General features: G+C 40.9%; 1 protein-coding gene across 1 annotated transcript; it reads right to left on the minus strand.

The window, feature by feature from the left end:
• Window positions 1–1996: 1996 nt before the first annotated feature.
• On the minus strand, window positions 1997–26960 carry Ccz1 (vacuolar fusion protein CCZ1). Its single transcript, XM_080279995.1, has 11 exons — window positions 26869–26960; window positions 23709–23806; window positions 22008–22101; window positions 17377–17586; window positions 13335–13510; window positions 9552–9680; window positions 8741–8868; window positions 8053–8160; window positions 7839–7992; window positions 2231–2355; window positions 1997–2097 (listed from the first exon to the last, which is right to left on the minus strand). Exons 1-11 carry the CDS (start codon window positions 26947–26949, stop codon window positions 2042–2044), a joined length of 1359 nt encoding a protein of 452 aa, XP_080136121.1. The 5' UTR covers window positions 26950–26960; the 3' UTR covers window positions 1997–2041.

Genomic DNA, 26960 nt, shown 5'->3' on the forward strand with positions numbered 1-26960 from the left:
ACTCAGGGATGAGTGAGGCTGGTCACTCTCATCTTAAATATCGGGACCAACTGCCTAGTCCCAGGCTCCTACACTCCTCATGGGGCAATGTAGGATTGGATGATGGATGGATGGATGGATGAGTGTCTGGCCCATTTCACTGGGCATACTACTAACAGTTTTCCCTTTTTGCTTTCTTTGTTTTCTGAACCAATCTTACTTTTTGGACCCTACCTCATCCCATCCATAGGGAAAAAAAAAAAAAAAAAAAAAAAGTCAGGATGATGATGATGATGGATGTTACCAAATGTCACGTGCTCTTCCTCAATACTGTAATCCAGCTTACAGGTATGAAAACAAAACACAACCTTTAATACGTAAGATGGAGTTGAATAAGATTGGAAACAGAAGTACTGTATGGGAATCCTGGCCTATATTTATGAGAGCTGCCATAGAACACTGAAAGAATATGAAAAATATCCTTGGATATGGTTGAAAGCAACTGTCACTGGTGCTGTGTTGTAAGTGTTTACACTGGCAACTGGTGAAATAAAAATCAAGCACTGTACAACCATCCCTCATTCTAACAGCAAAGGAACTGATGCATCGAGTAAATGTAAATAAATATATTCAAGCTATGCAAGGAAGAATTACCATTAAAATCATTACCTCACTAACACATATTTGGCAGGACTGGAAAGCTAACCCCAAAAATCTAGTAATACCAGTCAATGGATAGACACTGGCAATGCAATACGGGTATTTGGAAACATGCTTGGTGGTTGCTGCACTTGTCTCATATACATATACCACTGAGCTTAGCAGATGTAGATGCTATGGCCTGGTATTAATTCTATCAGGCTGAGGATGCCATTATTATTTCATTCTTGTTAGCTTCAGACACCTTTATTCAACTTATGAGACACTGAAACTGGAGGAGTTTTATAAAAACCTTTTCCCTTCACTATGAGAATGGACTTCTATGTTAAGGAGTAAAAATAATCTGGTAGCTGCAAAAATAAAAAACAAAACTTTTATCGTAGAGGAGCTGATGGCATCACGACTTCAGTCTATGAGCATCATTTTCATTTAGCACCTTGATAGCAAAGGTGCTAATGATGGCTATATCCAACCCCACCCCTCCAGTCTGTAAAGTCACTTCAGCTAAATAAAATCATCTGGAGACAGCAAGATAAAAATTAAGATGCCACCTTTGTGAAGAGGTTTGTCAACAGAAGGACAGGCAAAATTCTGATGTTTTCCCTTGTCACTGCAGCACTAATTCTGTACACTGAAATCACTTTGTACAATCTTTAAAAACTATATACAGTACCAAAAAACTCATCACTTTCTCAACTGGAAGGCTGTTACCTTCATAAAATTAAATACTGGCTTCACTTTAGATTAAAAAAAAAAAGAAAAAAAAAAAGTCACAATCAGCAATAACATTTCATACACAACTTCAATTGCATCTTTTCACACTGCTTTGCATATAGGAAAGTGAAGGGCACAGCTGTTTCCACAGCTGCTGATTTTGTTAACATGTTAATTAACAACACTTTTCACTCCTCTGTTTCCACTTATGCCATCACCTTTGACCATGATGCTGCTGAGCGCATAACCAATTGGCACAAGAATTGTTCGAATGATCGCCATGAATCGTAATTTAACTTCATATCTACCCACTGAGGCTTACCAAGCTGGGATTCCTCTGGTGACATGCAAACAAATCAACAATGGAAATTACCCAAAGTCTAATAATAGCAGTAAATGCTGCAGTTATTCCTCCATGCTTCTGTAGGTGATGACAGGGGAGCACTCACAAACAGAAAAAAAAAATATACTGTATATATATCTTCTAATGCTCATTTCAAACTTCACTACATTTACAATAATACCTTTTAATATTCTTTCCACTTTATTTTCAATCATCAGATCTAACTCTCCACATGCACTTTTAACTTCACAGTTTAACATATGTGAATCCTCTCAATGAACTTTAACCTCATGAACCACCACAATGAATGTCTTTTTACTTGGTGAATGAAGTGACTGGGATATGTTACTCAATGAGGAATATATTGCTGAAATGACTGGCACACATCCGATTCACCTCATCTGCAAGAGGAGGTACAGAATGTTACCAATGAATAAATGTGTTGCCTACAATCAAAATACCAATAATCAACAAATGACAGGATAGATTATTACCAAGATTGCAAGTCTGAATCATCATAAATTCCCCTCTTACCTGTGACTTGAACAAGGTTGGCATTCTTGTGACTGACTACAACATAAAACTCCCGTCCATCCCCTCGTCTGCCTACTATCCAGTGGTCCTCCCCTGTCTTCACCACTCCCTCCCCACTTCGGCATCTGTGGGAAAAAAGAAAAAAAGCTTGGGATCGAGGAGTGACTGGTTAGGGTGGTTATGGCCATGTATGTGGTGCTACCACCAGGGTATGGGTGAATGGAGTTTTGAGTAAGGAGCTTTTTGTAAATGTTGGTGAGCAGCAGGGGTCAGTCTTGAGCCCCTTGTTTATTACAGTACTTGAAGCCCTCTCACATGACTTCAGAAATGGACTCCCATGGGAAATGTTGTATGCTGATGATTTGGTGTTGAATGCAGAGAATGAAAGGGAGGCAGAGGAAAGATTTTGGAAGTGGAGAGATGGTATGGGGCACAAGGGTTTGAGTAAATGCAGACAAAACGAAACTGATGGTATCTAGGGCTGGGAGCAGTACTGTCAAAGAGGGGGCGTGGCCATGTGCAATTTGCCACAAGGGCATGGGGAGTAATTCCATCTTGTGCAGTGTTTGTGATAAGTGGATGCATAAGAGATGTAGCGGTATTAGTGACAGACTGCAAGATAACGCTGATTTCATATGTGCGGTGGGTCAGGGAGAGCGTGTGAAGATTGCCAGGTGCGGAAGGATTGAACTTGCTGGTGAGTCTCTTGACAGTGTGGAAGAGTTTTGTTATCTGGGAGACATGTTATTAGTAGTAGGTGGGGGCGCTCACCATCCACTCACTCGATATAGTGGTGCTCTCGGGTGTCTGCCCTTTCCTCTCGTCCATCCTTCTTTCCTTCCATCCTCTTCTGTCTTTCTTTCCTTCAGTCTTTCCTCGTCCTTCTGCCTACGAGTGACTGTACACTCCCTCTTCTGTCTTTCTTGCCTTCATTCTTTCCTTTTCTTTCTGCCTGTGGGTGACCCTACACTTAGTGACTAGCCAAATGGTTTCCTGTACGCCAAGAAACCATTTACTATGCTGGGTGGTAACCAGATAACCAGATTTTGGCACCTGGTGGTTTAGTGAGTAATTACAGTGCTCCAATCGAACTGAGCCGGTGAAGGTTTATATCCAAGGGATGGTTGGGGTTTATTGCTCATGTAATGCCACTCAGGATGAGTGAGGCTGGTCACTCTCATCTTAAATGTCAGGACCAACTTGCCAAGCCCCGGACTCTTATGCTCCTTATGGGGAAATGTAGGATTGGATAATGAATGAATGAATGAATGAGACATGTTACGTGCTGGAGGTGGGGGCTGGAGCTAGCTCTGTGGCTAGAGTGAGGAGTGGTTGGAAGAAGTTCAGGGAGCTGTTGCCTAACACTGAGAGGGTTCTCCCTCCATGCTATGGGATCTTTGCATGATGTATATGTTAGGAGTGTAATGTTGTATGGTAGTGGGACCTGGGCAGTAAAGGAAGAGGATATTCACAGGCTCAAATGTACAGAAATGGCAATAATTAGGGTGGATGTGCAGTGCGATCCTGAATGCGAGGCCTGGGGGGCTAGGTTTACGATAGGATGGAACTGAAGTGTATTGGTGTTGCGATGAGGATGGGTAGATTGAGATGGCTTGGGGATGTGGAGAGGATGGGGGATGATAATTGGGTGCAGAAAGTGGGAAGTGTTAATGTTTGGTGTAGGGTTGCAAGAGACAGACTGAAAAAGACCTGGGACGAGGTCAGAATGTGACCTCAGGGATGAGGGACTAAATAGTGAAGCTGCTAGAGATCGAGCAGCACGGAGAGCTGCCATTAGGTGACCAAGGCTGATGCATGCAAGCATGTTGGAGTCTTCAAAAACAAAACGAAACTAAAGAAAGAAAAAAAGTTAGACACTATTACTATTATTACAGTAAGATACTCATGTTTCATCATCCATGAACTGATAGACCTATGTAATAAAGCCAATCCTTGATTTAATTTAGGGAATTCACTCTCATCTTAAAGGTCAGGACCAACTTGCTTAGCCCAGGGCTCCTATGCTCCTCAAGGGGCTACATTGGCTTGGATGATGGATGGGTATGTATTTAAAAAAAAAAAAAAAAAAAAAAAAAAAAAAAATCCTTTTTAAATTTTTTTTTATGTGAAGAAGAAGGAACCGAAGGCCGCGAGCCCGCACTTATTGTTCCTTCCAAGAGAAAAACAAAATACACGAGAGAGCCAAATTCAAGATCCGATCATTTCGAGATGCCTGAACACACTGCGTTTGAAAGACTGGAGATCATAGGAAGCAGGAAACACAGACAGAGGGAGACAGTTCCAGAGTTGACCTGTTGCATAAATGAAGGACTGGGAGTAATGGTAAACTCTTGCACTAGAGAGTTGGACAGAAAAGGGATGAAAGTACTATACAAATAGTACTGATAACTTGTGACACAGAAACAGTAAATCAGCTTTATGGGTAATACTGGAAAGTTAATGGGAATACTTTCTGTACTTCACTGTACATATCATCATCATCATCTGGACCTCCTTTCCCACCCTAGGGCAGGGTGAGGAGTAGCAATGTCCAGACAGCCCAAATATGCCCAGTCCAATGGGCCACACTTCCATTCACTCATCATTCAAGTCCCCGAAATCCTGGCTCTATTGGATACGCCAAAAACATTCACTACGTTGTGCAGCTTCATATCAACGTATCCGATAGAGTCAATCCGGACGCTGCCATGTTAAAAAGGGGTGCCAAATTCTTGATCATCCTCACAACATTCATCCAGCCAGCTTGATCTCTTGTCAGTTCCCTAGCCTCACTGACTTCCAAACCTCTCTTCCTCGTACACTCATCCACCATATCTCTCCATCTTCTCCTTGGCCTACCTCACCTCCTCCCTCCTTCAAATTCACTCAGATATACCTTTTTCACCACTCTATTGTTATCCATTTTCTCCACATGACCATACCATCTCAGTACACTCTCCTCGATTCTGGTGTCCAACAACTTCCTCACCGCACATCTTTCACAAATCACATTATTTCGTATCCTATCCATCTTCTGTACTACACATACATTCCTCAGCAGTCCCATCTCAACTGCTCTCACTCTTGACTTTTCATTTTCATGCCACATCATCGTCTCACATCCATATGTTAAAGTTAGCACTAACATTCCTTCATGTGAGCCTCACACAGCTGTAACACTCAAAACCTCTGTTTTTTATCGGGGCCTTCATAACACCAGCTACTTTCTTCCTTGTGTCACTCTACTTTCCACTTCTTTTGCACATTTAACCCTCTTTTCTATTACTGTACCCAGGTAGGTCTTTTTCTTATCATGACCTTCACTGCACCAGATACTTTTCTTCCTTATGTCACTCTAATTTCAACTTCTTTTGCGCATTTTCCTCTCTTTTCTCTCACTGTACCCAGGTATTTGAACTCTCACCAATTCCAGTCTCTCTCCTTCACTGGAACATCACACTGGGAGTCACCTTCTCTCTCAATAACCATCACTTTACTCTTCTCTACATTTACTCTCAAGGCACAAAGCTCACAGGCATCTACAAAACTGCACTAGTCTACCAAGCTCTTGTCCAGTATTTGCAAGTAGCACTGCATCATCAGCATACAACAAATTTGAGATATTCCATCCATCACCATTCACTACCAATGCCATCCCTCTCTCCATTACTCATGTTTTTACTTCTCTCATCACCTTGGGGGAAGCAGCCTAGGTATATAGATAGATAGATCATCACCCCATCCACATATATATTGAACAATCAATGGCACACCTAATGTCTGACTTGGCTCGTATCTCTGACTGGGGTAAAAGTAATATTGTTTTTAATGCATCAAAGAGTCTGTTCTTACACCTATCAAGCCAGCAGAATCTTCCACAGGAGTACCCACAAATGTTTAATAATATCCAGCTCAATCCTACATTATCCTTAAACACTCTTGGGGTTTCATTCTCTCGGGATTTATCTTAGAATGATCATATTACATCTCTTGTAAAATCTGCTTCCATGAGATTAGGTGTGCTAGGCCGACTCTGTATCTTCTTTACCCCTGCACAGTTGTTGACTTTCTAAATGAGTTTTATTTGTCCCTGTGTAGGGTACAACTCTCATGTGTGGGAAGGCTCCCCAAATAAAACTCTTCTCAACAAGGTGGAGTCAAAGGCTTTTTGTTTCATTAACTCTTCTCTTCTTACTAGCTCCCTTCAACCTGTCTCTTCGCCGCATTGTTGCATCTTTATCTCTTTTCTATTGCTGCTTCAATGGTCACTGCTCCTCTGAACTCCCTGCTTGCATCCCTCCACCTCTACGCTGGGTGCGTAGCACCCGACTAGTAACAAACTCTCCTCCCTTTTCTGTCCAACTCTCTAATGCAATAGTTAACTGTCACACCCAGTCCTTCATTTATGCAATGGGTCAACTCTGGAACTGTCTCCCACTGTCTGTGTTTCTTACTTCCTATGATCTCCAGTCTTTCAAATGCAGTGTGTCCAGGCATCTCGAAATGAATGAATCTTCAATTTGGCTGTCTGTTGTATTGTTTTTGTTTTTTTCCTGGAAGGAATGGTTTGTGGTCTCCTGGTCTTTGGTTCCATTTTCCTTTCACTAAAAAAAAAAAAAAAAAAAAAAAAAAAAAAAAAAAGGGGGGGGGAGGTTACACAACCTCGTCGCATGCCAACATTGATTGTGAACCAATCACTTAGGTGTTACACATAAACTCTTGACAGCACCTAGCAGCTTATCATCTACACCTTACATGCAAAAAACCTTCTACAATTCTTTTCTGCCTACTTTGTTGTATGCTTTTTCCAGATACATAAATGCCATAAACACCTAAGTCCTTCTCACACGCCTTCTCCACTATCTGTCTTACTGACAAAAGTGTAAACAGGTTAACATGTGAATAATAAATGGCAGAACACATTGAGTTCAGACAGAGAGAAAGATGGAGAGACAGACTCATGATAATGCTGTATAACAAAGACTGAGTAAAAACCTCGATATTACGGACTTCAATAGACCGGAATTCGCTTTTATCGGACTCGAGGACCTACCGGACTAAATTCCCATATATCGGAAAAAGTCTGTTAAATCCAGAAGCAGTCCGGACTGCCTGACCACTTCAGCTATGTTCACCACAATAAGGTAAATAAAAGATATGTTTATTAGTGTACAGTACAGTATAATTACATATAACATTTAATTGATGTAGTAAAGTTATAACACAGTACAGTACCGCAATGTTAGTCAAAACAGTTTAAAAATTGTTTGTGTGGATCCAGACTAAAGTCTGAAATATAGGAAAAAGTCCGGGTTAGCAGGGGGAAGTCCGGAGGTCGCTTTTATCGGAATTTTGCATTTTTCGGACTGGCTTGGGCCCCAATTAGTTCGTTATAATAAGGTCTTACTGTACTTGTACCATGAACGGAAATACTCACTTTCTACTTCTAAATACAGAGGCGAGAGACAGAAATGTATAAAATTGAAACAGAAGATGGAACATTATGAAAATGACTCAATCCATAAAAATATCAATTAGTTATGGGAAGATAAGAACACTTTAATAAACTACAACAAAAATATCCATAAAATGATGAGCCTGTACTCACTTCCTCATGTCAACATATAGGTCAGTGATGGACCTCATGACCTCAACTGGAATGGCTTGTCCACTGTGCAATGTTGTCTTGGTGGCAAGGTTCATGTGGTTGTGATAAACATATCGGAAATTGCTGCTTCCCCCTCCACTTGATGAACCTCCACCTCCACCCCCTCCTTTGCCTCCAGCTACCACTCCTCCTGTTAAGCCGCCATCAACAGAACTGGATTTTTTTCCTGCCTGTTCCCCAATGTCACTGGCCAGCTGGGACACTTTGGCTTCCAGCAGACGGTCAATCTTCTCAAAGAGGACTGGTGTCAGGGCCTCTGTCTCTGTTGGAGGTGACAGGGGTTAGTAAAATTGTTGCAGCCAACCCTATTTTACCCCCTCTGAGTAATAAGATATATAATTACAGTATTACCATCATCATCATCTGTGATGCTTTATTCCCTCCAAGTAACAGGATTTTTTTCAGTGATGTACTGAAAAAAGTGACATGTTTAGATTTATGTTTAGAGACCAATGACCATGCTAGAATGTGTACTTCCTAACAAGCTTCATGTATCACTATCTTGAGAAATTGCCCTGCCCAATCTTACGGGCCCAGTCTCCATGCAGATGTCACCCCCTCATCTTCTTCAGTCTGTCTTTGAGGCTTATATCCCCATGCTCACAGCTGTGATCCCCCTTCAGCATGTCCTTCTCCCTCCTCTCTTGTCAAAACCACATCAACCTACCAGCTTGCATCACCTCTCTAACATGCATTTATCTTGTTCCACACTAGAGGGGGCACCCGGCACTGCCCAGGTAAAATCCAATGATAGTGCATACCACCATAGCCTGGGAACCAATAAGAGCACCTGCAGTGATTGGTAAAAGGGTAATAAATTGACTGACGAGAGGAATGAGTACCTCTGAGAGTGATGCACACAGTGGCACCAGCTAAAGTGTAGACCAGCAGATGGTGAGGTGTCAGATCTCCTCCATCCTCTCCCCTCACATACACTCTCCTACTCGGTGTCACTCCCTCACCCAAGAACCTAGTATGAGAGCAGACCAGTGTGAGAAGGGAAGGAGATATAAAATACAAGATGATGAATGAATGACTGATGAAAAAAAAAAATAAATAAATAAAAGTACATACAACAGCCAAACCCATGCTACCCATCCTAAGATGCTACGGCTGAAGACCAGGCTGTCACAATCATGTAAATTTAACCCCTTAAACCTGGTAATATCTTTTAAGTTTATTCTTGCAATCTCTATCCATTTTATTCAGATAAAGGGAGACCTTTCAACTCGCAGAGGTCACATATAATCTTGATTACTCCATGCTCTACTACAGATCCTTCCACATTCAATAAAGTTGTCTGGATATAGAAAGCACAATATAAGAAAGTACTGTGCATCATCAGAATGAAAATGTTAAGGGAAGTGAGCAGCCTACATCCCTTGGTGACACTGCATGATCAAAAAGTCAATGTCATCTCTTGGATATCCAGCTTATGAAAGGCTGTTACTCTATGTTGTTCTATCCACTGTATCATTAGGTAACTTGTGGGGGAAAAATGATGGCAGGTGCTATGTTACAGGTGTGGCTAAATTTCCTACTGTCTATGTGAGATGCTTAGAGTGGAGATAAGTGAAGGAGTGAGAGGTGGAGCAGAAGAGAAGCGTGTGCTGTGATGCGAAAGTAGCTTACACAGATATTATTTGTACTCACCTTGAGAGATAGGATGATAATGTTGATGACGACGACGATGATGAAAATGAAGAACTGATATGGGGCGGTAGCAGGTGTGTGTTGAGGTAGTGTGAGAGTGCACGCAAGTCCTCCATTCCTAACCCACACCTGTAACATGCACAAGAATATACAATCCTGGACAGAACCTGACAGTCAAGGTAGAAGGTACACTCCCCTTTCCACTCTGGCAGTTTGTTGTCTGGTCATCCTGCACAACACACTAGCTAGAGCCATTTAACAGTCATAATATGATAACTTTGTTAATATAGTCCAGGAAAATGTCATTATTTTTTATACTGAATCTACCAAATCCTTAACCATACTTGCTTCATTACTTAATTTACTTTTAATACCAAGTACCAGTACAAGACTGAAAGTATAATGAACTGTAGAATAAACTGTTAAAAAGGAAGGCAGCTTTAAAAGTCAGAAGCTAAATGGAATGGAGAATTAATGAGAGGAAACGAAATTAACTGGAAAACTCAGCATTTATCTACAAGCATGGGTGGTCAGAATAGAGATGAGGAGAATATTGTGTGAAACTGTGCTGCTGCCAACAGTCATCAATAAAAGTGAAACTTTACTGGTGATTAAGACAGAACTCTGAAGACTACAGGTTGTTGAAATTGCTCATTTCAGAAGGGTTCCCAGCATAAACAGGAGACTGTGTAACAGGGCATATATGAGAGCACTGATTTGGAGACAGCTGCAGGAGTGAGATGAGGTGTAGTGCAACATACACTATAAAGGGAATTCTTTGAGACATTATGAGCACATTCAAATGACGACTGAGTATGTGGTGCAAAAGGAAGTCTTCGGAAGTGAGGATGCAGGTAACATTTGAAGGAGACCATGTATACTGTAGAAGAGAGGAGTACACAGAATACTGAATACTTATAGATACTGAAAGAGGGACCAAACCATCAAAGAAAAATCTACTGAAAAAATGCCTTTGTATTATAATGGACAGATGAAAGGACATACACACGGTAATTTTAACTACATTAAAACACTAGCCATAATAGCATACAACAATAATGCTAAGCATTTAAATCTGGTTACATTTTTAAAATTTTAATATAAATAAACCAGGACTGCTTTATTTTGTTTTAGAAAGTTTTTTTGAACTGGAGGAGTTAATTACTGTCTTTATTAAATCTTTATTATTAGAATAGTTTCTCATCATCATCATCACCATAGTTTCTCAATCTGAATAAAAATGTCTACTGTAAGAAGGGGCAACTGGGCACAATTTTTACCTCTTTTTGGTCAGTATATAGAGATCGTCAGGAATTTTGAAAAAGTGAAAAATGTTTTTAAAGGACTCATTTAGGGCTACATTTTGGAACCAGACACATACTTAAGGATAAAAAACAACTTGCCTAGAAATAAAACACGGTGGGTGACCGTTTACCCCACACAATGGGGCAACCGGGCACCCAGACCTTTTTATTACAGTATGAAGGTGCTAATTACTGTTGACTGCTACTAAATAACGTAAAATTATGAAGGTATTAATATTTTAAGATTTCAGTACCTAAAATAAAAAATTTTAACACTTGGTGCCTAAAATGTACGGTACTGCAAAAGATTCCAGTCATCAAAGAGCACACTCATAAAAAAAAATACAACTTACAGTGGGGCACCAATTTTCGCGCCTAATTGGGTCCAAAAATAATGCGCGAAAGTGGAATTAGCGAAAGTTGGGGCATTGTCTTTATGGCAAAAAGGCTAATTGGTTCCCGGTTATCCTAAAGTAACATCAGATTTTCATTTTCACTTGCAATACAGTACATCAAATCACTATTGTACATTGCATTGTGAGATACAAACAATAAAAACTGTATAGTACACATTATATGAGGAGAAACATACCACAGAGACCAGGTTGAGGTGTTTAATGGATGTTGGGGGTAAGTATCCTTTCCTCCCGACTTTGAATGTCCCGGCCACTTTTTATCACCACCACTGCCTCCCGGCCCTCCCCCCACACCACCAGGCTCTCCCCCCACACCACCAGGCCCTTTCCCCACACTACCAGGTATAGTAGAGGCCACTGAACCGTGAGAATCCAACACAATGGAGCTAGCACGCTCGTACACAATGGCGGGAATGGGTGGACAGAGTGTTGACATGACGTCATTCAAGATGGCGGTGGGTTGCAGGCGGGCGGTGCAGGAAATTCAAAGTTCAAAATATTGTCCCAAACCCAAAATTTGTGCGCGAAAATCGATTTTTTTCAAGCGAAAGTGGAAGTTAGGGAATATTTGGTGCATGCCGCAAAAGTGGATTCCGCGAATCCTGCTGTAGCGAAAGTTGGTGCACTACTTTTGATTGTATAAAGGGGATCATTACAGGTGACTACTACTAAAAATATAAACTTATTCAAGCATTATATGATACATATGACAGTACATAAAAACCTCAAATTTGTATAATCCTGCGTACCAGGAGCACACCAGTTTCTTCTGCAGATTAATGCTATGGAAACTTAATACACCAAATCAGACAAACTTAGAAATGTTTCTAGTCAAAGTGTGTGGCTTCTAGGATAGGTTAGGTTGCTTTTTCATGGTTTGGGTGACATCATGGTAAGCAGGAAAAACAAATGAACTCCCGCTACTCAGGATTTTGTAGTTCCATACCATCACTACGGTTCTGTGGGCAAATGAGCAGAGTCTTTTAGATTCGGAGCCTGGCACATCCCTGAGACTTAGTGATACAGCAATAGATGACAGGGAGTCTCTGAGACATTTAGAAACTAAATACTGTAATGATAATTGGTTAATGTGCCTGACTGCCCTTCCCCAAAGTGCCCAGTTACTCCTCTGAGTTACACTTGCCATTACCTGGTAATGCTAACCTTTGGTAATGTCCAGTAAATGAGCCTTAATAGAGTTCTCTGGCTAACTTTTAACCTTGATAACTTACCCTTAGTGTTTCCAATGTTGGTGATTCGGCAAATGCTTGAAAACATCACCTGTATGCATGCAAGGGTCAGTGGATCACTTTTTCTTAATTCTAATTGTTGATTTTGAAGTATGTTAGTGCTGAGGGACTTAGCTATACAATTAGCACCAGAAAAGATCAGAAAATTTAAGATTTATGGGTTTTATATAGGAAAGTTTGCAAATAAGTGTGTGCCCAGTTCCCCACTAAGTGCCCAGTTGCCTAATGGTATCTATCTATCTAAAGCCTGATGCCTTAATCTCATAAAGGATGGCTGCAAACAAATTGCCTCCATGTCCCCAAGTCTCCTGCCATTATGCTGCCCTCACCCCAACTCACACCCCCTTCCCTTATATACCTCTCAAATCTATCCCTCCATCTCATCTTCGGTCTCCCCCTCCCCCCCTCTCTGTCTCACTCACATACTCTCCATGTTAGTTTCTCGCTCTCCATCTTCTCTACATGGCCAAACCACCCCAATGTATTTCTCCTAATGCTTTCGATCACATCCACATCACACCAAATGTCTGGCAGCAGCCAAAATAAAATAAGTAATATGTCCTCTGGTTGCCATCATTGTTGTGGCCCCATGCTTATCTGCACATGAATCCCATGGACTGTCGGCTGATACTGCCTATCTCCTAAAATCCACTGTTCTTCTTTTGGTGTACAGGGAAGGAGCTGAGGGATGTTTGTATAACCAGGCAACAGAACTGCACATTTACACTGATGCCACTACATGAAGCTGTCTCTCTCTGGCACCAGGTCATCAAGTTGAAGAGGTTAATGCTAGACTCCTCTGGGCATACCAACCACACAACTTGATGGCCATAGAAGAAGGCGGTGTGTGCAAGGGCTGGCAGCGAGGCATGGAGGAGGGAGAGGCAGCAGTGTACTCTAAGGAATGTCTGGCGATCCAGGGGCAGGAAGGACACCCCACCCCATACTGCGAGGATGTCACCACTGCACATATCCACCAACCCAAGGTACTGTAAGCAAATAATAAACACAGAATCACAACAAGAAAAGAAAAACACTATGAGAGGCTATCAGCACAATGCCCAGTAATTCGAGACCAAAGTTCAAAATGAACTGCAGTTATCCCAAGCATTTTCCCTCTATTATGCATTAACAGACAAGCATCAAATGAGACCCTTAGTAATATATTAGGCTATCTGGGGGGGGGGAAAAAAAAAAAAAAAAAAAAAAAAAAACTGATCAAAGTTTTGCGACCATTAAACTATCCTATCTCAGTAATTGCTAGAGTTATCTTGATGACTTTTTTTTTTTTTTCAGATGTAACTTAAGGTACGTACTTCCTTGCAATGACTTCATACATTTGCTATCTATGAGTATTCATAACGATACTGTGTGATGAAGCAAATTATCATCCACCACGGTTGGACCAAACCTCTGATACAATGTTATTTAACTATTTCTTACCACAGAAATATGGAACAGAATATAAAAATACTTAAGTATGAGCTCAATGGAGTGTCATACTATCGATTAAAGACAAAGTGGCTATGACATTTTGGTATTTGGAACTGATTTTAGCAGTTTAATGGTCAGATAACATTGAGTGTGTTTTTTAAACACCAAAAAACAGGAATATCTTCACTATCTATCTATTGCCAGACGCCTCAATCCTGTTTGGGGTGGCCACAAACAAATCGCCTCCACATCGTCCTGTCCCCCGCCATTTCACTGCCCTGCTCCCAACTCACACTCCCCTGTCTCATATATCTCTCCACCCCATCCCTCCATCTCATCCTTGGCCTCCCCCTCCCTCTTCCCCCCTCCACTTCACTCACATACTGTCATGTAGTAACTTTTTCACTTCAATGCTCACTCCCCTGTTTCTTATCACTGCTTTCAAAGAACCAGCAACCCCTCTTCCCTGCTGTACCCTTTCAAGCACTTCACTCTCCAAACCTCCATCCTTACTCATCACACTACCCAAGTACTTAAACGTACTCACATTTTCCAATTCCTCACCATCCAACCTCGCTGTACATTCACTGACTTCACCTCTCTCAAAGACCATCACTTTACTCTTCCCTACATTCACCTTTAGATTCCATTTCTTGCACACTCTCCCAAACTCATCCACCAAGCCTCGCAGCTCCCCTTCGTCTTCACTCAACAACACAGTATCATCTGCAAAAAACAGTACAGGGAGTTTCCAAACACTATCCTCTCTCACCAGGGCCACTCCAACATCCACTACCCTACCTTGTACCTCTTTTATTACCCCATCCATGAACAGATTGAACAACCATGGAGACATGACATATCCCTGTTTCAACCCAACCTCCAAAGAGAAAAATTCACTTAGTTCACCATCCACACGCACTGCAGCCTTAGCACCATCATACATACTCTTCACAGCATTGAACAACTTTCCATCTACTCCATATATTCTTAATACTTTCCACAATCCTTGTCTATCCACCCTGTCATATGCTTTCTCCAAATCCATGAAAGCCGCATACAACTTCTTTCCCTTCTCTAGAAACTTTTCCACTAAAGATCTAAGAATGAATATCTGATCTACACAACCTCTTCCCTTCCTAAAGCCTCCCTGTTCTTCTCCAACTAATTCCTCTGTTCTTTCTCTAACTCTGTCAATAAGTATCCTACCATACACTTTTCCTATTATACTAAGAAGACAAATGCCCCTATGATTACCACACACTTCTTTTTCCCCTTTTCCTTTGTACAAGGGAATAATTATACCTGACTTCCAATCCTCCGGGACTCTACCTTCCCCCCAGGCCAATCTGCACATCTTCCACATCCATTCTACTACTATCTCTCCCCCATGCTTCAGCATTTCACCACACACTCCATCAATTCCTGGGGCTTTCCCCATTTTGACTTTCTTCATTGCTTCCACAACTTCTATCCTACTGATTTCTTCCTGTCTTCTCACCTCCCTCCTCCTCCCAGCCATTCCCCAGCCACTTATACTCGCATTACTTCCATCCTGTATGTTCAACAATTCCTTAAAGTGTTCTCTCCATCTGCTAACTTTTTCTCCTTTCTCCACTAGTAATCTACCATTTTTATCTTTCACTCCCCTGCTAACCTTCTTCACAAACAGCACAAAAAAATATAAATAAATGAAAAATAAAAAATAGGTTTAGTAACATAATAACGAAGCATTCAAGGTGTAGCAAAGACCCTAAACCCATAAAAGTCTGACAATAACCAAGGAGACAGTATACTGTAAATATAAAAAACATAGACAATATTCTGTAAACATAAAAAACAATGACAATGGTGACATTAATAATGAGAGGGTAAAAAAAAGAACTGTATAATAATAATGGCAAGAGAGAGAGAGAGAGAGAGAGAGAGAGAGAGAGAGAGAGAGGAGGGGGCGGCAGAATGAGGGAGAGAGAACTGTATGACGTCTCACGATTATAACCCACATATGGAACTCACATAACCCACACGGTATGCAACTCAGCTTGTAACTGGGCAGCTCCAGAGTATGGCTGGAAGATTCATGTACCCGTCTAATATAATTACTTGTGTATGTCCATAAGGCCCACATTTCAGGGTTACTTGACAGAAGTTTTGACCTTACTGCTCCTGTCTCCAAATTTGTCACAGCTTGCTATACTAGTAAATCTTGACTCTCAATACACTGTCAGTCTATAAGGCCTGTGGATATGAGTTACTTGATAGAAAATTCGCCTTAGTATACCCTGCCACGCTGTTCGTGGGAATGTTGCAGCTCCCACCATGCCTTCACCCCAGATGGATGAAGGTTAGTGCTACTTTGCCGCATTTTTTACCATATTGCTGACTGAATTCTGGAACCCTCTCACTTTCCCAATACAAAGGAATGTTGTGGGAACAATATGGCTGCCTTAGCTTGAGTTTGGCCATGGTCAAGTATAGCGCGATCTATTACTAAGCGCCTCAAATATGGTTAGAAATGACAAAGGAAATAAAGCAAAAACTTGCAGACAACGCTGCTCTGACAGAAATATGTGTTCCCCTACCATCAATTGCTGTCCTAAGCTGTAGGACTGTGCCTAATAGAGAACACTCGTATCCAAACCACTGATTTGACAAATGACGTTTTAAATACAGTATTGTCCCATTACAGTCAATGCCCAAGTTGGGCAGTTAGACTACTATATTCCTTCGCCAGAACACACAATGAGGGTTTAAGTATCCTTCGATATGACATGCAGATTAACCTCTTTGACAACAGATGTGTGCTGTGGTCACAGTTGCTGCATTCCAGATATAGTCCATTTCTCCTGTGGGCACAAAATGGATGATAATTGTCTTTTTAGTTTTACCACAATAATGCAAAGCTGGTGGCATATGCTGTGTAGCATCTAACTGTGGTTCTCATCTCTTTATCTTAGGCCTTTGAGCCTTTGACAGGTCAGGTTATTCACTACCCTACACTGCATCAGCCAGGTTACCAGTTACCTCCACTAGGTATTATGCTACCTGTGCTAATATTGTAGTGCTTTGTACTGTATGGGTAGTTGGAAACTCTGAGACAAGGCAGTGTATCTGGGGAGGTGGCCAGCTGCTACAGTACTTCATGGCAAACCTGGACAATGACTGACTGAAGGTCAAGTGGGCAGAACTAGAACATGAAAAGGTGATCAATCCTGGGTACCCCCAGCACATCAGGCAGCCAGTCCTACCCTCCCAGCCATCTCCCATACCTTAAGGGAATATTTGACATTGAGGATATGTCACAATTCAGCCCACCAGGCCTGTCTTGATGTAGTGAATAAATCACAGTACAGAAGGAGGTATATGGGTTGTATTCCCTCTCACCTATCCTTAAAAATATCATATGAAATCATCTACTCACCGAATTCATGAATGATGAGAGTGTAGCCCGTAGTCCCTGAATTCCTTTGGACTCCAGCAGCGTGGAGACAGAGTGGTGTGTGAGGGAGAATGCTGTGTAGGATGTGAGGAGGCGAGCACGCAACACTGTGTCCTGCACTCCCTCTCCCAGATACTCTCTCACACCACCACCACCATCACGTTCTCTCCACACCCATCCAACTGCCACTGTCTGTACATAGTGGACATGTGCTGTATTCTATAAATCAGTATTTTCACTGGCTTATGAAATTTTCTACAATCTTTTTCTTACCAATAAGTTTGCACACTAAAGCTCAATATTTTCTTCACAAAAATGATCAATGAGATAATAAAGACCAGAGGCAAAGAAAAATGGAGTTAGGTGAGACCCAGAAAAAGAAAAGGGAAGGCAGAAAATCAGGAGAGCTATCAACATTACAATGGGTAAAATGGACAAAACAGTCATTGACACTTCATTCAGGGCTTTAAAATTCTGAGTCTACTTCATGTGCATAACCATCTGCACACATTCTATTTCATTTCTCTTTTTATTTGCACTTCAATACACATAGTAGAGCCATTGCACTAAGTTAAAAAAGAGGTGGCAAAACCTTATAATATAGTGCACCTCTCTGCAAATCCCATATCAAAACTTTGACTTCATTAAGTTTCATACTGTGTATTTATTTATTTTTTCCCACACACTGACCACATTCATCCACCTTCTCCTGTATCTAACATGCCTTGGTACACTTTCAAACTCACTCTCATATACCCATTCCACTACCTTATCTATTCAGTCTCTCCTTATGACATGCCATCCAGGCACAATCTCTCTGAGCCTCTTATTGAGATTTCCTTATTCCACATCTGCAATGAATCATTTTTTCACATCCTATCCACTTACCACAAAATACCAAATTTCTCAACAGTCACATTTCTAATAGTCTTACTCTGATTTTTCACAATCATCTATCTATCTATCTAATGCCAGACGCCTCAATCCCGTTTGGGGTGGCCACAAACAAATCGCCTCCAAGTCGCCCTGTCCCCAGCCATTTCACTGCCCTGCTCCCAACTCACACCTCCCTCTCTCATATACCTCTCCACCCCATCCCTCTATCTCATCCTCGGCCTCCCCCTCCCTCTTCCCCCCTCCACCTCACTCACATACACTCTCTTCGTCAGTCTTTCACCTGTTCATATTAACTGTTATTGCAAGCCAAATTGGCTAAATCTGAGTGATCATCTGCCATTCTGTTGGTGTGTTGCTCAGACACCAAGCAGAAAGCAGATAGATTTGAAAATGGATCCTGAGGTGAAGGAAGCTCAAGTAAACTGACCAACTGAAGGATTTATTGCAGGCAGATGATGATGGTAGGTGTTGGCGACCATCATCCACTCACTTGATGTACTGTAGTGCTACCTACTTCTTCCTTAGCCTTTATCATTCTTTTTCTGTGTCTGTCCTCCTCTCTTCCTATTTCTCCCATCTTTCCTGTCACTTTTTATTACTCTTCTTTCCTTTTCAGGTGGCTTTACATTGAGTGACAAGCCTAATGGTTTCCTGTAAGCCAGGAAACCATTTACAACACTTGGTGGTAACCATATAACCTACCCATACCTGTCCCCTACTTGTCAACATGTGGGTTGGTGGAGGGTTAGTGCTTCTCCCCATAAAACAACTAACTCAAAACAAAAGGCCACCCCTTACGGGATTATGGCGTCTGGCTATAGATAGATAGATAGATAGATGATGATGCATATGAGGCCATAGTGGTTTGTTTACAAACGCTGTCTGCAGCTAGCCATCAGAGGGTTAGAATAATTATTTTATAACACCAGAAAAAATTTGAAACAATTAAGAAGCGCAGGATTCAAACTTTACTTCAACAATACTGAACGTACTTTTATTTATCAGTATTACTGCCTCGTGGTTTAATAAAATATTTCATTCACATTTACAAAACTTATATTATGTTCATCTGAGTTCTCATAGCAGCAACAAACCACGAGCCAAAATTGTAATCCATTTCTCATTGCAAGCAAAGTGCAGTATTGCTAAGTCATGGTAATTTTGGCTAACGGATTGAAAAAAAAAAAAAAAAAAAAAAAAAAAAATCTAATATGTTTGCCATTTTTTCCCCAAAGTGACGCCACATTTAAATGTTCTGGACTACAGCAGCCTTACTTATGGGTCCATATACTGACTGTTACTTGATTTTATATCAAAGACTTTTAAGTTATGCACAGCTTTCACACTAACCATACCATTCTATCTCTACTGAAAGGTAACAGACACATGCATAATTCCATTTAAAAGGGAGTACCAGTAATTTCAAATGCAAGGGGTAAATGCACCAACTGCACATTTTTTTTTTTTTCCCCCCTCAAATTTCTTTCTGTAAAAAAAAAAAAAAAAAAAGTTTCATCCCAACTGATCATTGGTATGGGTAATAATATATAAGGCAACTGAAGTGTACTGCAGCTGAACAGCTGGATTCATGATACTATACATTACTGATGAAATGATACCAATTATTGTTGAAATTACTTTCTTCATTGGCATAATAAATGAAATAATGCATACATTATACTTGTATATCTTATGGCACTTGTAGTACATCATTATGAATATGACTACTATGACACAGCTCAATGTTGATACATAAGTAATAACTGGCTACAGCGGTCATAGGACAGAGTTTCAACTCATCCTGTAATCCTACCACCGATTAGGCAGAAGACACAACCAGGTTTCACATTGCACAAGACTTACAGTTGACTCTTATTATATGCAGGCCTGATCTGTGTGCAAAAATAAACCCTGACCTAGCTCAGTCAAGTCGGGGGTGGGGGTGGGGGGGGTGGGGGGGATCACAAAAGTTAACTTCTGTCTGTAGCCATCTCCCCTAAAATTCCAATGTCAAACCACATAGATGTACACTTACCTTGTCTTGAATATACACAACACTGTCTTTTGTATGATTTTGCTAAAACAAATGGCCATAACTCAACACATAAAAATACATGGGATGTGAAATGGTCTGTTTACACTTGATCAGTTGGCCATATACACACATAAACATGCATGCATGCATGCACACACACACACACTCGTCTGTCTCTCATCTCTCTCATCTCACCACCACATACGATTTCTTCTTTCAACTAAATTTTTTGTAAAGACAAATGGTCATAAATCAACACAGCTATGATAATGAGACATGAACTGGTCTGCTTACGCTCGATCAGCTGGCCACAAACACACACACTAATACACACAGCATGTGAAAAATTGTTCTGATAACTTTATGTTATCAGAACAGTTTTTCACATGCTGCCTAGCCCCAGGCTCCTATGCTCCTTATGAGGCAATGCAGGACTGGATGATGAATGAATGAATGAATGTACCTCTTGGTAGATAAGCCATCATCCGAAGCAGTGGCGTACCCAGAAAGTTGAAAAGAGGGGGGGGCCTTTTTTTTTTTTTTTGTATCTTTTTAACTGTGCAGCCCATGACTCTAGTGAGCGCAGTGAGTCCATACAGCTGGGGGATTCGGGGGTGGTGTAAGTCCCCTCCCCCCAAAAAGATTTTGCATTTTGCCCAATTTTATGATCTTTTGAAGGCCACATGGAATGGGTATATGACATAAATATAGCATATTCTAAAGTCATTTTTAAGTACTGGTACTCTGTGCCAATGAGGTATGATTCAGTCTCTGTAATAACCTTATACTGTACTACTAAAATTCAAACGCTCACATTTCGATCAAACAACTTTACAATCGTAAAAAACTAAAAACTAATCATAAATTATATATATATATATATATATATATATTATGAGGTATGATTCAGTCTCTCTAATAAACTTATACTGTACTACTAAAATTCAAACGTTCACATTTCGATCAAACAACTTTACAACGGTAAAAAACTAATCACAAATTATATATATATATATATATATATATATATATATTGCAAAAGGGGGGGGGGGCATACAGACATGGCCCCCCACCCTCGGTACGCCACTGATCTGAAGATAGCTCCTTCCCTGAAACCTAAACATCTCTCTGTTCCCAGTCATGGCAAGTAATCACCACTTCTTTACCACTTTGTACACTCTAATTAATCCTTTGTTTATGCTCTGTGATGTTCCTGGAGGTTGTACATGGACTACAATGAATGTTGGGTATGATCAGGAGGGGGAGAAATTTTTTAGAGGGTCAATGGGGGAAATCTGGGAAACTTTTGGGATTTCACCATATCAATTAGCCACATAAAATGGGATTCAGTGACATGATTTGTGTGTTTCGATTTGCTAGGTAAAATTCTTGGATACATTTGCCAAGCAAACTGAGGATCTACTGCTGTCCAGTGTTAAGGTGGTAGTTTGATGCTATGTTACATAACATGAGAAACAGTTTACGATGACAATAATACTCATGACGTTGACAATAATACTCATGACGTCTAGAAAAACTTAAAACTCCCAACAACAACAACTGGTCTTCATTCCATGTTAAATCCTCACTATGACTTCCTGTTACCAAGATGTCAGGGTAGTGGGTGAGCAGAAACTATGCTCCATAAGTGTACATGTGGCATTATTCATAAGCGAGTTACCATGACCATCCAGACATCTGGCTCTGGCTGGTAGAAGACCTGTCGTGTCTTCTGTGTGTGTACCGCCTCACAGTCTCCATCCTTCTTGAATGTGCTGTAATGAAAGACACATATCATAATGAATGTAGAAACATATATCTGGAATGAATGTATGGAAAATATCATCAACATAGATGGTAATTAAATGTTTTAGTAATCCTGTTTCCAAGGCTATGATGTAACTGGAACATATCAGGATTCAACACAGAAATAAATTCATATATGATATGGTAACAAGGGGAACTGATGCTTCACTGAAAAAAGTAATGAAACAATTTACAGTACTATGCTGTATGGTTCTGTGATGTGATGGTACAGGAATGACATACACACAACATGTACTGATACATTAAAAAAACAGCATAGTGCCTGACAAACCTGAAAAACTCTGACATGCTCTCATTATCATTGCCATCATCATCATCTCTGATGCCTACTCCCTTCTGAGAACTGTCAAACAGGGGATGGCCATGACAGAATTGTGTCTATGCTATTTTTCCTCACATACCTCTATCATGGTACTCTCTCAAACACCCCTCTTCCTCTTCCTGCTCTCTTACCAATATAGTCCTCCACTTTCTCTTCCACATCACAGAAGACAATCTGCTTGTACTAGCATTGTTGTCAGTCTCACATTCCAAACTTTTTTTTTTTTTTTTTTTTTTTTTTTTTTGCAGCCTGTCTACACACATTCTTGGTATATGTCCATCTCAACGTAGTCTTTTTTATCTAATCAGTAATTCCACATCTCACTCCTATTTCCCTTGTTAACCATAACATAGTAGTGTACAGAATACGTAGACCGAGAGATAATGCGATTTCATGCGTGCAGTGTGTTGGGGAGAGCAAGTGGAGATTGTCAGGTGTGAAAGGATGAACTTGTTGATGAATCTCCTGAGTGTGTGGAAGTTTTGTTATTTGGGACACAAGTTATGTGCTGGAGGTGGGGCTGGAGCTAGCTCTGTGGCTAGAGTGAGGAGTGGTTGGAAGAAGTTGGAAGAAGTCCCTCTGTGCTAAAGGATCTTTGTTTGCAGCATGTGTTAGGAGAGTAATGTTGTATGGTAGTAAGACCAGGGCAGCAAATAAAGAGGATATTCACAGGCTCAAATGTACAGAAATGACAATGATTAGGTGGATGTGCAATGTGTTCCTGAGTGTGAGGCCTGGGGGGGGGGGGGCTAGGTTTATGATAGAAGAGTTGAGGGGTAGGAGGGGACTGGAGTGTATTGGTGTTGTGATGTGGAGAGGCAGACTGAGATGGTTTGGGCATGTAGAGAGGATGGGGGATGATAATTGGGTGCAGAAAGTGAAAGTGTTAATGATGGGAGTAGGGTTGTGAGAGATAGACCGGAAAAGACCTGGAACAAGGTACTGTAATTGAATGTGACCTCAGGGACAGAGGACTGACTAGCGAGGCTGCCAGAGATTGAGTAGCATGGACAGCCGCCATTAAGTGACCAAGGCCGACGCATACAAGCACGTTGGAGCCTTCAAAAACAAAACAAAACGAACGAACGTATACTGTAGTATAACTGTCTGGCAAATGCTCTGACCCTCCATAATTCCTCCCTTCCTCCCTAGTACTGTGTTTCTATTGTCTTTATGAATTTCTCCTAGGTATGTAACAGCATTATCTTCATCATGGTACTGTACTATACTCACCTGGAGAACCTAGTGATGGCTTCGGCTAGTCCCACGTGTCTGACCTGAGTGTCCAGGTCAGTGCTGCTTGGGTGGTAGTATAAGATTTTCTCATGTTCCTGAGGAGGAAAATCACATCAACATCCTTTCTCTGTACTGTATAGTACATTGTGTGAAGCCACAGTCTAGTTACTAGGCTACATCTATATTCAATGCCTTAATCTCATAAGGGGTGGCCACAAACAAATCACCTGCATGTCACCCTGTCCCCTGCCATTTGGCTGCCAATATACCCTCCCTTTCTCATATAATGGTATACCCGGTACCTCTCTATCCCTCCATCTCATCCTTGGTGTCCCCCCTCCCCGAATTGGGTGCAACCAAATTGGGTAAGCATGCTGAAGCAATAGTGGCTTCCTGAGGTAGATGGCTGCCCTAGTTTTAATGACTTTCAAGATTAGGTTCTTTAAGGGTCTGGATGGTTAATGTCATGAGGGAATGAAGCACCCCAGGTTTTGGTATTCCCGTTTTCTGATTGTTTTTCACGTGTGTCGATCAATCAGAAATGCCTGATTTTGACAGGGGATGGGGTTACTGAGGGGTGAGAATGGTAAAACAAGGAATCTGGGATAAAACTGACCATCAAAAACATTCAATACACACGGAAAACCAGGTAAAAACTAAGACATGGGGATGGGTTAAAAAAAAAAAAAAAAAAAAAAAAAAAAAAACTCCCTTAGTAGCTGGTAGCAAGCCAGACTAGCAAAACTACTATGAGGCAAACAATTACGAAAAGAAATACAACTAACTCCGTTGAAGGAGCAAAACCACTTTACATTACCGGTAACATGCATAAAATATGAATGACAGCCTAACGGGGCAAATCTGCACAACAACAAAAACTCTTAATAAAAAGTCAGAATGCAGTTATGTTGGTTTAGCTTCTGGTGAGATGTAATTCATTACTATCTATCTATTGGCTGATGCCTTAATCCCATAAGGGATGGCCACAAACAAATCGCCTCCATATTGTCCCGTACTCCGCCATTTCACTGCCCTGCTCCCAGCTCACCCCCCCCCCCTCTTTTATATACCTTTCCACTCTATCCCTACATCTCATCCTTGGCCTCCCCCCCTCCACCTCACTCACATACACTCTCTTCGTCAGTCTCTCGTTCTCCATCCTCTCCACAAGGCCAAACCACATCAATGTATTTCTCCTAATGCTTCCTATCACATCCACATCCACACCACAACACTCCTTCACTTCTCATTTGTCAGTCTGTCTCTTGATGTGATTCCACATGCTCCTCTCAAATAACTCATTTCCACTGCCCTCATACTTGACTCGTGTCCCTCCAACAAGGTCCATGCTTCACTTCCATACGTTACCGTACAATAGGTATCACAACACTGTCATGCAGTGTTTCTTGTCACTGCTTTCAAAGAACCAGCAACCTTTCTTCCTTGTTGTATCCTTTCAAGCACTTCACCTTCTAAACTTCCATCCTTACTCATCACACTACCCAAGTACTTAAAAGCACTCACATTTTCCATTTCCTCCTCATCCAACCTCACTGTACATTCAGTGGCTTCATTTCTCTCAAAGACCATAACTTTACTCTTCCCTACATTCACCTTTAGATTTCATTTCCTACACACTCTCCCAAACTCATTCACCAAACCTTGCAGCTTCCCTTTGTCATCACTTAACAACACTGTATCATCTGCAAACAAGAGTACAGTACAGGGAGTTTCTACATACCATACTGCCCTCTCTCACTGGGGGTGCTCCAACATCCACTGCCCTACCTTGTGTCTCTTTTTTAAACCCATCCATATACAGACTGAATAACCATGGAGACATGACACATCCCTGTTTCAATCTAACCTTCAAACAGAAAAATTTACTCAGTTCACTGTCCACATGCATTGCAGCCTTAGAACTCTCATACGTACCCTTCACAGCGTTCAACAACTTCCTATTTACTCCATGTATTCTTAATACAGTACTTTCCACAATCCTTGTCTATCCACCCTGTCATATGCTTTTTCCAAATCCAGGAAGGCTGCAATACTTCTCTCCCCTCTCTAGAAACTTTTCCACTAAAGACCTAAGAATGAATATCTGATCTAAACAACCTCTTCCCTTCATTACATTAACTACTGTAATTTCTGTCAGCAACAATGTACATGACGAAATATAGGCTACTTGCAGTGAAAACTAGATAAAAACACTAAGAAAACAACAACTACCGGTATATGAAATATTATTGTACTATCAGAAAAAAACTCTGATATGAAGAAAGTCTACTGATAAATATATTTCCACTGCTTACAGTGAGGTGTTATTTATGTGGGGAAAAAAAAAAAAAGATCTGGTAAACATACACTTTATCTAAAGCAGTAGATGCACCTTACTAAATCAGTTCTGCTTCTTCCTGATACTCTGTTATGTTTTTCTATTTATTTCGGGGGTGGTATATAAATGTTTCGTGCAAAATCTGTTTCCCCATTGTTTTTAGCTATGTTCTCCTGTGTCAAATCATTTGGCTTGTCAGCATAATGGTGGAAGGGACTGTCCTAACCTAAGTGTTTAACTAAACCTAACCTAACCTAGTATAACTGTACCTAATATTACCTAACCCAGCATCCAGTTGGGAAACAAAAACCACCTTCAAATACACTAAGACTGACAACTGTAAGTATGGCTTTAGGAACGTGATGATAAAAAGTGGGAAATTTTCATCAGGAAAAGGTAACTTACCACCCTGAAAATAATAAGAAAAATACAGACAACAAACTGAAGGAATATGAATTGGTGAGGTCCTTCAACTTCTTCAATCAAAGTGTACAATTACCAGAAGTCTTCCTATACAATCTGTATGTCCATAAGTAAATCAATAAGATCTTTCTTGTAAAATATAATGAAAACAACCATGAAATAGAGCAACAATTTAACGAGATGACCTTATCATCTACCCTTGACAAAAAATACACTACCTGGTTACCACTACACCCAATATTCGACTAAATGTGAACATACATAATAATAACAACATAATCTGTGCTTAAATAATAATAATGCATCAATAATTCCCTTCTTTACTTACCTATGGTACTAACACCTGCCGCCTCCCTCACACTTGGCACAAGGTTAACGTTAATATTCTCAACTCACGTGTCCTTCCTTTTGGCCATAACTGGCGTTGAATATGAACAGATGCAGGAGTTTTGGTTCAGCAGATGTTTCAGGTGCCATGGTGAAGCAGT

This window comes from Coenobita brevimanus, chromosome 82 (genome assembly GCF_032717465.1).
Source record: "Coenobita brevimanus isolate Jiangsu-jjx chromosome 82, ASM3271746v2, whole genome shotgun sequence".
Taxonomy (NCBI): domain Eukaryota; kingdom Metazoa; phylum Arthropoda; class Malacostraca; order Decapoda; family Coenobitidae; genus Coenobita; species Coenobita brevimanus.